Here is a 12,324-nt window from a genome sequence, read left to right as displayed (position 1 = left end):
AGGAAGATAGGCTATCTCAAAAGAAGTCACTGAGTGAGCAAAATAAATGAATCTCATTTTGTAAATTATATCAGGAAAAGGTGAAAGCTAACAGAATTAACACCAATAATGAAGTCTCAGGAAAAAAGTAAGCAGTGTGTTAGAATGAATATTAATGGTGACAAGTTAGTGTGAAGTGGAAAAGGAAGGTCAACAAAGATCAGGTAAATATATTACATATAAGTACATGTGCTAAATGACCCACAGATCTGGGCATCTTTATAGCACTTACTTGACTGCCACCGGTTGATTTAAAAAATAAGTTAGTAATTCGTAATATCAAATATAAGTGCAAATAAACTGTATTCTAGACCTGCAGCTTCCACATGTGTGTTGTTAACTAATTAAAATCTAGTAATATATTTATAAATGCTCATCTTTTATCTTTCCATGAATATGTATTAGCTGAGATGCACCGGTGTTGCCCACAACTCTGTGTTGGACTCATAACGAAGGCATAAACTTGTAATAGGCTCCAGAGATGATGCACAGCAAGTAGATTTTCTGCTATGTATTTTCTTAGCACTTTGGAGACCTCATTAGGTGAGAAAAGCTGTTAGGAAACTGCGGGGAGAACATTATTAAGGCAAGGGAGAAAGCTGCTATGATAGCTATGAGTGGCCCAATTCTCTAACAGACAAACTTAGGAAAAGAAATCATAACAAATAAGCAACCTTATGAGGAATATATAATCTGAGAATATACAGATGGCACTCAGGAGATCAAGCTACAGGCAATTAAGCCTCTAGAGAGTTTAAATATTTGAAAAAGCAAGCAAGCAAACAAAAAACCTCTATTGAACTATCAGTTCACAGGGGGCAGAGACATGCAGTAGCCTGAAGGCTCTAATTAATGCATGCTACTAATGATCACAAAGGGTCATTACACAGCCAAGCATATATTAGATGCTGCCACACCTCTTTCCTCCTATATTGCACTAAATGTATTAAGAGCTGCAAGACATACTAAAAGAGCACAAATGGTAGCTTAACATTGCGTAACCATTTTTTGGGGCAGAGGGAGTTTTTAAGTATCAGCAATGCTGGTTTTAAGAAGTTACATGTCTTATTGGATAAACAGCCTCAAGGAAAATTCATTTAAGGACATAAATAGTTTTCCTGCTGCCTGCGAGGCAGAAAAGAATACAGCATAAGAAACAAAATGGAAATTTAGATTTAGCAATGGAATTTCACCATCTAAGTAAGAGCTGCTCCTGCTACCAGAACTACTCGTTGCGGACAGACCGAAAAAGAAAGGCTTAACAGACATAAAATACGTTGTCATTGCTTAGATTTCAGTAATTGAGCATTTTAACAACCTCACCCTAAATCCTACATCAACCATGTTTTCTGATAAATTTATTTACATTTTCTCTTGCTATAGCAATACAAACACTAACTTTTTCTCTAGTTTCAGAAAAGTCTCATAGCTGGCTATTTCTTCTAATAACTCGGAGAGGATGATTACATGTTTGAAGTAATGAAAGAGCCATATTCAGCTTTTACTCTCATTGAATAGTACTTTTTGGTTGATGACTTTGTTCATGAAACATGGCTTTATTTTGTGAGAGTTTATATTACAGACAATAGTTCTGAAAAATATTCCTTTTGTTGGTCAGAAACAGATATTGCTCGACAAAAAATTCACCTGAATAAGTTTCAGAGTTCACCTGGATAAATAAACACCAATTCAGATTCTCTCTTTCTCCCTCTAAACCCAGTACTTCAATAAAAATCTTTCATTTTTATTCTGCTTGAACCATTTTAATCTGCTTGATAAATATTTTCTTTGACCAAGTTATTCCTTTTTACCTCAATAATAATATGTTCTGTCTATGTAAACATGATTCAATCCTAAATCTTCCCATTTAGTCTTGCAGATTTTACACAGTTAAATATATAAAGATATCATACATTTAATATCGTTGTCCGAGAAGTGACAAAACCTGAACTTCTTAGAGAATTTTAACTTTTCCAGTAAGATCCATGAATTTTAGATATATTTAAACTGTTCTGTAATGGATGAATAAACAAAACAAGCAGTTTCACAGGGAAGCCTGCATTAAAAAATAATCTGAGTAAAAATAATGAACAACTTTATACACACTCTTAAAATTCGAGGGTTGCTTATATACAATGACCTTTATAATTCCTTTTTGAGCTATTTGCTATCACATGCTTAGGAGAAAAATGTTAATTCTGCCATAGTATCAGAACATTGATCTAATGATCATGCTTGCAAAGTGTGCAACAATATGTGTGTACACACACACACACACACACACACACACGTATTTCCATGACAGCTGCCTGGACTTCACCTAATTCAACTGTTCCGAAGTGCACTAATTTTATTTTAGCATTACTGGAAGATTATCTGCTTACCACTCGAGAATGGATTTCTTTGGCATAAAGAGGGAATAAGAATTCCGATTCCCCTTCCAGACGAAGGCCTTCTTTCGTGACACGCAGGTGTCCCATTCCAGTCTGAGGAGAAGATGCAAGAATTATGCACATTTTATTATTGTTGCTGTATTTATTTTTTGTTCTTTTCATAAACAGAAGATTTCCAGGCCTGCCTGTCTCCAGTCTATTGATAAAGCTACCCATACTAATGCATTTAAAATTTTCAGAATTCCTCATTTCTTCCAGGACTATTTTTCTTTAAGAAACCGTAGCTTTTAAGAAAAAGTTATTAAAGTTGGGATTTTTTTTTTTTGAGGAAAAATGATATTACAGTCATTAACTTAAAAAGAAGTGAATTGGTATTGTCTGTGCTGAAATAGCCTTTGTACTTGCCTTCTAAAAACATCATGAACGATAAACTTTTACACATGAGTACTCACATAAAACAAACCTTATGTTGGCATCTCAAGGTTTATCTATCAATAATACATTACAAGGAAAGCAATACTTCTGAGCCTATTGAAGAGAAAAAGAGGGATTTTTATTTGCTTCCGTTTTCCATAATTACGTTTTTCTTTTTAATTCATTTTTCATCCCTTGGTTTATTTTAATTCTCCTCTAATCATAGGTGAAGTCTCCACCTCTCACCATCATCTTCCATTCTCTCTGTCACCTGCTGTTCAGTTTCTGTATCTTCCTTATTCTCTCTGAATCGCTCCCTCCTGATTTTAGCCCAGTTGTGCTTTCCAGCCCATATCTTATTTCATTCTTTCAGCTTTCTCTCATCATTATCATAGAACTGATCACGTGAAAAATGAGTGAGGAATTACTTCAGTAAGTACCTCTGAGGACTTGCAGCTTCAGCTGCAAGGTATTTCACAGTTTTTCAACTAATCTGTGAGGGATTCGCCCCTCCCTCTGCTATGAAAAGTGAGAAAAAATGGCCAAAAATTTGCAGCCTTACAGCTCGGCCACACACGATAGTATTTCAAGTCAACTGCCTCAGACTACAAGGAGTAGGTGAGGGGGCTAAATAATAAACAACAAATCCAAAAAGCATTTCCAGTCCAAATATTTTTCGGGTTGTTCTCCACACAAGAAGAGATACACGACAGGCCACTGATGATACATCAATAACCTGTTCATCCAATGAATTATGCCTACCACAGGAAAAAAGCTGTAGCTTTAAGAGACTTATTTTCAAATTATTTTCAAATATAGCATGTTCTCGCCAATGAGACTATATATATAGATATATATCCTATATATATAATATAGGATATGTATACATTTTTTAATATATATTTATTTATCCTACATTATACATCCTATAATATGATAAATATATATTAATAATTATATATCATTGTTATTAATATTATAATTATTACTATATTATGTATAGTGTATATATATATTAAAAATATATATGATGCTAAATAACATGTCTAACCAGCCTTCAATGAAAAATTGTAGCTATTTTCTTTTCACAGGCTTGAAGAGAGACAGAGAGAGAAACAAGCTTTGCTTAAATTCCGTAAGGTAAGAAACATTCATGTCAGCAGTTCACTCCACTGGAGAGTACAACTGCAATTCTTCCCCAGCAAGGATTTATTTCAGGGAAGAGGCTTTTAGAATACCTATTTATGGAGTCTGTTATTCAGTGTCAAATATTTTACTGCGTTGAAATACATAATGTACTGACTTTTCTCAGTGGAAGGAGATACAGCTTCTAGATTCTAGACCACTGCAAAGCTTTTAAACAGTACCTCGCATTTATTGATACATCTCATGAGGCAAAACTAAAATAATACATATGATGAGCCCCCTATGGCTTTCATAATCACAATTCCTAGGCAGCACTGAGTCATTCAGAAATATGTTTTTCTTGTGAGGACTACGAATAGTTTTTTCTAACCTGTAACACAAAACAAAGATCACTTCAACACCATAAAAACACACAGGTTTTAAGACAAACACTTTTGAAAAATATGACATGAAATATCAGTATATTCTAAAGAAATACCACTAACAAATGGCTCTCATTTAATTAACTAAATTTAAGGTCTCATTAGAGGTCTGATCTCATGCCTTTTCACATCAGCTGAAAGTAGATTACATTAACCATCAGGTTTAAACACAGTTTTCATATTTTCCCTTGAACATAAGTAACGAAATAAACAGTATATTATAGAGTAAGTATAAAAATGATATTGAGATTTAAGAAGACAGAGGAAGAAGTAGAAATTAATTCTTGCTCTGAAACACACCGGGGAAAATCAAAAAACTTCTGGTGGCAATCTCTATCCTGCCTTTGGCTTTGCCAGGAAGAAATTTTACGTAGAGACAAATAACCTATAATTGATGTTGAAAAAGAAGATTATGCAATTTACTCAGCACGCTCTTTCTAATGGATTCAGATTTTTCAGCAATGATTATACTAAAAATGCTATATAGACAAAGGAATGTCTTTGACATCAAGAATAATATGCCATGTGACAAAACTTAGCACTTTAACTTATCAATAAATTCTTATTTTTCAGTAAATCCAGTCATATCACTCAGGATTACTTTGTATAAGTACAAGTATGTCCTGTTTTATTCATCAGCTATTTCATTTAAGCGTTGACACAAAGCTCACATGCTCGTGTATCTGAATAAGACCTTCATCAGCCATTCTCATTGACCACTCAGGAAATGCAAAAACATACGGGAATTTAGACCTGGGTTACCTGCACGAATGATTATCTGTGACGACAGGCAGATAAACTCTGTAACGTGCATGAGAACAACAAAAACATGGATTTCATATAATGATCCTCACTTCTTTTACCATTGTGACTGTAAACAATTATTATTTCCTTAGTACCACGATATTTGAGCATCTCAGGCTTGTAAAAGTATTGAGTTATGCAGTACCGTGAGATGGGGAAATTCTATTATCCCACGTTTATAATTGGCAAATGGAAGTTACATGGAATGTAAAAGAGAGGGATTTAGGATAAACAACCACCCTAATGCACTGAGATCCCATGATAAGTTCCATAAAAAGGACTATAATAGTTACACATAATGTTCTCTCAACAACCACTCTGCTCTTTACATTACCATTTAGGAGAAGCCAGTGATTATTTACTGAGAATTGTGACTTCCTCAGTGATGAACAACCTTGCTGCTTTCAGTTTCAAGGATTTGGTTCTGTTCCTATTCAATTCACTCAATAAAAATATTTCTATTGCCTTGAGGAAAGAGTCCAAATATCAGTTAGGCATGGACTTTGATGCAGTTCTACAATTAGCTATTGATTAGGAAAAAAAAAAAGCTTCATTAAACATAGCTGATATATGGCAAGTCTGGGTTCTTGCTCTCCTGATGATGCCTGAGTGTGCTTGGCCCTGAGCTGTAACACATTGCTGTGCACGTAGCCCCAAGACTCACATTTTCTGATTAGTCAAAGCCCCCAGCGAGGTGGGGACTGAGCTGTATAGAAGAGGAGGATGAAATGGTATCCCTGCAGACACTAAGCAGATTTTGCTGTTGCTGCAAGGAGTTGACTGGCATGGGAACTGCTGGCAGCTGCCAAACCCTTATGCACCAAAGATGCAATTCAGCATTAGAGTTCACAAAGGTGTGACCAGTTCTCATTTCAAAACTGCTAGGCATATTCTAATCGGAGTAACAGGATGTCTTCAACCACAGTAGAAGCATTTTTCATAATTTGAAAATGTCTTGAGGAGGTAAGCGCTTGTAGAAACAGACACAAGGCCTTCTACAAGAAATTCAAGCCTTAAGTGTGTTTAAGCCTCATAAAAGCCCAGCAAAAGGCTCTGATTCAGAAATCACGGTCTAAAGGATATTTGACAGCTATTCTGCAAATTCTCTACATGGGGATACTCCAAACCACCTGAAATAAGTAGCTATCACTACTGGAATTCTAGGGAAGACTAGTGCTATGAAGCATCTGGATGGGAGGACCATCTTGGATGGGTGATCATTCTCTTAGATTCTGGACAGAACAAATGCAAAATATTTTTCCTCTGAAAAAAAAAAAAGGAAGCAGTTCCATCCCCCACAAAGCCAGTAGAGAAGTGCAGTATGTCCACAAGCTGCAGAAATGTCAAGTTTCTTTCAGAGGACTATGGAAGGACTGAGTCCTTCATCAGGACCAAAATGTTCCAAAAGTCGTACTTGGGATTTATCTCCCAAGCCAATATAATAACATAGAGGTCTGCTGCTGTAAGCATGTGGCCCTCAGAAACGAGGATGAGGCCTGCGGAACGTGCATTCAGTTTATAATGAGTATTTCTAGTCACCTAAATTCAATCAAGCTGTAACTTGCATTTTCCTACCAACATAGAAACTGATAGATGTGAGGCCTTACTATATTGGATCAACCACTCTTCCTATTATATCGTATCACCACCGTTTCTGCACCTTCTCAGCATTAGATTCAATTCCAGCCCTCATACTCCTCTAAACAATGGGTATTAAGCACCTGCTCTATGTATCAGCTAATAACTGCACACGAAGATGTGCATTTTCCTCTTTTGGGGAGACATCAAATCCTGGAAAGACAGGCATACCAGATGTTAGCACAGTTACAACAATGAAATCTCTAAGTTGATTCAAACATTAGCTTTAACATGCACTCAGTTCACATTAAAGTAGCTCCTGTCTCAGGAGTTAATAGCATGCTTGATTTGTAATACCTGCTCCCTGAATATTCACATTTTCCAACCGTTAATAGTCCACACACACTGTAGTTGCTGACTGGAACCGATAATATTAACTTCAGAGTAGGTAGGACACAGCATTTCCATTCAGGTAACACCTTTTCTTACTTACAGGATACTTACAACCTACTTTTACGCCAGCCCAGAGAAAGACCTTGGCAAGCTCAGACCAAGCCATCATTTGTTGTGCCCCAAAGCTAGCTCAATTAATGGCTTTATAGATCCAGCTTTCACTGCAGTACTTCTTGCAGCAATTACTATTTCGAGAACTTGCTTTGCAAACACGAGCGTACTGTTTCATTGAGATAATAGGGCTGTGGGTAGAGATTGTTAAAGAGCAATCAGCAAAACAGGGTTGGTAATGAATCTGATGGAACTCTCTGTTTGACTTACAATATCTGTTTTGGAGCTAAGTACGTGCTTGGTATAATAACATCACTGATGCCTCATCTCATTTTCTGTTGCAAGGACTCTATTCCCTGGGCGCAGACAGAGAAGGTTATCCAACTCCTCTTCTTAGATGACAGTGGAGTCTTTTCTGTCGAAGACATTGGTCAAATCAGAGCCCGTAGCGACAGCAAGCCCTCCTGGTATAGAAGTTAGTGTCACCTGGCTTAGGGCTGGACACGAACTAAAACATTTGAGGTTACGGCTAGAAAGTGGGTAAGTAATACTCCATGACCTAGAAAAGTAGATGGCACCTTTGAACTCAACAGGTTTGTAAGGAAATGGCTATGAAAGATGCAAATTCATCATACCATTGACATTTGCTTAATTTTGATGAGATTTCTTTCATAAAACAGGCTTCATATTTAAGATGCATAATTTCAAGATATTTTCAGGTCCTCTTTGTCCCAATATGTAGAATAACAGACTTTCTTAAATAAAGATAGATATTAGTTACAGCAGGTATTACTCAACATCAAAAAATAGCTTCTCAAAACAGCTTCAGTTCCAGCTTCGTTTCCTTGTTCGTGGAGGAACAAATTCTGTCTCTGGCTCTGTCTGTACTGCACAGACATTTCAAAGCTGGATAACACTCTGCTAATAAAAACACCGTTACATCCGGCATTACATCTTCTGTGACTGATTTACTCAAGATTAGAAAAATACACTGCTACTCCCACCGCTACATATATTTATTCAGGAATTGAGTTGTTACAAGTTGGCTAATTAATTTTATTATATTAACTTTTATAATTACACAACTTAGCTAAAGAAACCAAATTAAATATTTTCCTTTGATTTGCAAAGGTTGTCAAACGGATTTTCTGCTGAACAGTGCATAATGTTTATTTCTTGAATTACTCTGAGGAATTAGGGATGTTTGCATGGTGTATGTGATAACACAGACCATGTATGGATTCAATATTGTAAATCCTATCATTTGTACTAGGGAATGTTTCATCTTACGGTCTCAGTGCTCTATGCCTTGTGTAAGCACACGGTGACAATCACCTCCACCCTGCCAGAATTTGCTGTCTAAATAGTCAAGATGATGAAAATGTGAGATGAAAAAAGGACAAAGAGATGTTGCATCCCTCACAAAGCACCCTTGAGGCAGTCAACAGCTCTGTGTGAAAGAATGACTTAAATATTTCACCTTATGCTTTGTCTTGCAGCTATCATGCAAATTTATTTTAAAATGGTATTATCATATTGAATAGCAACCACTGTAGTATATTGACATGAAAAACAGATCATCTCCAACAACAACCCAACCTCATTTCGAATTACCCAGCCTTCCCCTCACCTTAGTATTACTGATTAAATAAAGTTTAAGAGCAGAGTTTTGGTTACCTTTGCACCATCATGACCATTTTTTAATTCATGGTACAAAAATTTATAGTGACCACAGAGATTTTACACATAAAACCATAACAATCTACTATGATGCTTCTCTAATGATGTTATTGATAAGTGCATTTTGTAACATATCAAGCAAAATGGAAAACAAATGTTTTCAATTCTCCCTATAGTGCATCACAGCAAGCTCTACCCTAGCACTGACAATAACAGCACCTTTAAAATAATGGCATAAATATACGCTATGCATCAATAAAATGACAGCTTAACATGTATTTGTGTAAATCTTGTCGTGCTCACAGGTCCCAATCTGGATGGAAGCCCGTTGTGGTAGACATTGCAGAAATACACGGGCGGCGTTTATTAGCTGCAAGTACTAACACAGCAGACAATGCATGAACTGGAACATGACATACGAAAGATGTAAACAACGTATATCTTAGGGAGCCATCATTTGAGAACAGCGGTTACTTTTCTGTCTCACCAATTTCCACCGGAGCTTGGCAGGCTCAGGTCATTTTAGCGCCAGTCTCAAAACTGACACGTCCTACAAGTCCCACATGGAAAAATGGCAGTTGAGGAACTCTGCACCGTGAACGTTTCTGATCAGATGGCTGGATTTCATACCTGAATGTATAGGTAATTATTTGTATACGAAGCACATAAATAGGAATTAAACCCAAGTTGTTCAATTTCTCCATCTTGTGGTTATTTCAGCAGGCTGGGCTTGACTTTGGGTATTACATTGCAGAGTAGGTGCACGCCACAGCGTGTCCCCCATCACCCACCAAAGGGGTGTCAGCAGGCATTGATCCTGTGAGCATCTGGGCACCTGAGGTCAGGGCTGGAGCTCACATGCAGGTAAGATGCCTTCATCAGGATGTGCACTTGGATCCAGGTACTGGGAAGTAATAGTGGTGTTGAGTATATGATGATCTAAAGATATATAAAAAGTCTTTAGGGATGTTCAACCTCTTTTATGAAGGCAGGTGATAGCACTAGAAACAAATAGTCAAAGTTTCATGGACAGAGACCTTTCTCAGGTCACTCCTGAGCTACTCAAGTTGTAAATTTCACCAGGTCTGTAATTCATAATTCCTGTTTCCTGCATTACAACAACTCTCCTTGCTCCCGGGAGCAAAAATACTTGCCAAAAACCACAGGAAAATGTGCAGTTGAGTGTTAAACATTTACCGGTTGTTTCAGGGCTCAGAAAAGAAGGTAGTAGTCAGATGACGAGAGCAGAACATCTGATTTCCCTTTGGCAGAAGGTTTGCCAAGAGCAGCTTCATTTAAGTTTCCCCATACAACTTAAAACTAGCAAAGCAGCATCAGGAGCTGCGCTCAAGCACTTACGAGCTCACCCCTCCACCGTTCTTAAACTTGTGTGTACGCTACAATCTCACTGTACTCAGATTATTTAACACTCTTGATCAAAATAAACGATTCCAACAACAGTAAACTTGGATACTTTTGTTTTCATTTAAACAAGTGTTCTTCCACGCTTTTTTACATACACATGATTTGATTCATCATATAATTCAGATTAATCAAATGCCTCAATAAAATACCTTATATATATGTAAGTATATATCACACTATTGAGAAGTCTGACTTTGATAACAGATTTTCTGCAATAAATATCTCAATAGCTTTCTTTTCAGCTATTATGCTTTGCATAAAATATTTAAATAATCACTGTCTGATAGAGACAATGGAAAGCTGTGGCTTGGTCGGAGGCAAATTATATTTAACTTAATGGAAAAATAGCAAAATGCAGCTGTTGAGGATTATTCACACTAGAAACTATGGAATGTTGGTGTTCTGACACGAAAATATTTTAGTAAAATTTAGGATGAGAATATGTGAATAATTAAATAAATATTTCATTTGAGTATTTAAAAATGTAACATCCTCAAAATGGCAACTAATTCCATGGAGCATACGCTGTTAATGACAAAACACATGGAAAGGCTGTACAAGTTCATCAGTGTATGTCTTTGCAGTGAAGGAGAACTCTTGCTGTGAACGAGTGTTCTTTACCCTACATTTTTATGGCTGTCTAGTCTGGTTTTAAATGTTCCAAATGATTGGGCATCTCCAGTTTAATAAGGTGTGCTATTACACAGTCTAGTAAGTCTCACTGCCAGAAAGTATTACTTGATTTTCAACTTTGCTTTCTTAATGCATCACATTCCTAGTTTCATTATTTTTCATAGTTCCTTAAGTAAGCCCCTACATCTTCAGTGCCTGAATTTTTCAAGTGCTTACATAGTTGTTTATGTTAATTATTTGATTATAAAATGAATATAATATTTATAGATCTGTACCGGTATAATTAATGTGTATATATAGCCATTGGTTGTATATATATAATGTGTATGTGTGTATATATATATACACACATTATATATATATAATGTCTATATAATGTATAATGTGTATATATAGCCATTATAACTATTATAAATAGTTAGCTTTTCAACATTTTCTTATACAATGAAATACAAGTGAATTGGCATTGCCTTATAGAAAACTCTGGAAAGTAATAACAAATATTTTTTAATACTTTTTCTATATTAGTTATTAATTTCCCATGAGAACCCAAGAAGATTAGCAGAGTGGTATGTCTCTGATAAAAGTTTCTGGGAACAGGTATGTGGGTAGAGCACTCAATAATTACAAGTAAGCCAAAAAGAAGAAAATACCTGTGAATAATATTCAGAAAACCCTGTAATTTTTTTTGTCCAACTATAGCAACTGTCCTATTTATTCCAGTGCCAGAAATACCTGTGCATAAAAGAGAAACTAGAAGTAAAGACCACTGCCAGGGTCACCATTGGCTCATGCTCAGTTTGCTGCCAACCAACCCCCAGGGCCTTCTCCACAGAGCTGCTCCCAGCCAGGCAATCCCAGCCTGTGCTGGTGCCAAGGGCTCTTCCTTTCCAGGAGCTGGATTTGCATTTGTGCTTTTTGAATTTCATGAGGTTGGCCCATTCCTCCAGCCCCTCTAGGCTCCTCTAAATGTCAGTATTGCATGGTACACCCAAATTGGTACCACCTGCAAACTTAGCGAGCAAGCATTCTGTCACCTCTTCTAAGTCATTGATAAAGTTGTTAAGAAGGACCAGTCCCAGGATAGACCCCTGCAACTCTTACTATTAGCCTCTATGTAAAGTACAACACAGCAGTAACTATCTTCCGAGCCTGATCATCCAGACAATATTTTTTTCCTTGCCTGGCTGGCCACCCTTTGTGGCTGCAATGTCCTAACTAGGGTACAAGAATATTGTGGGAGACTGTCAAAAGCCTTGCTAAAGTCAAGGTAAAAGACATCTTGC

At 36.7% G+C, this 12,324-nt stretch overlaps 1 protein-coding gene across 4 annotated transcripts in view; it reads right to left on the bottom strand.

Moving 5' to 3' along the window:
• The window catches only part of SGCG (sarcoglycan gamma), a 141,134-nt gene that overhangs the window by 53,648 nt on the left and 75,162 nt on the right, over nt 1–12,324 (bottom strand). For all 4 annotated transcript variants that reach the window (XM_063331254.1, XM_063331244.1, XM_063331263.1 and 1 more), the window contains one exon: nt 2,424–2,525. In XM_063331254.1, coding sequence (XP_063187324.1) covers nt 2,424–2,525 — 102 coding nt within the window. The remainder of the gene's footprint in view (nt 1–2,423; nt 2,526–12,324) is intronic.

The sequence above is a fragment of the Chroicocephalus ridibundus genome, chromosome 1, assembly GCF_963924245.1.
Source record: "Chroicocephalus ridibundus chromosome 1, bChrRid1.1, whole genome shotgun sequence".
Taxonomy (NCBI): domain Eukaryota; kingdom Metazoa; phylum Chordata; class Aves; order Charadriiformes; family Laridae; genus Chroicocephalus; species Chroicocephalus ridibundus.
Note: the sequence above shows the minus strand (reverse complement) of the source record. Positions and strands in the feature narration are given on the sequence as shown.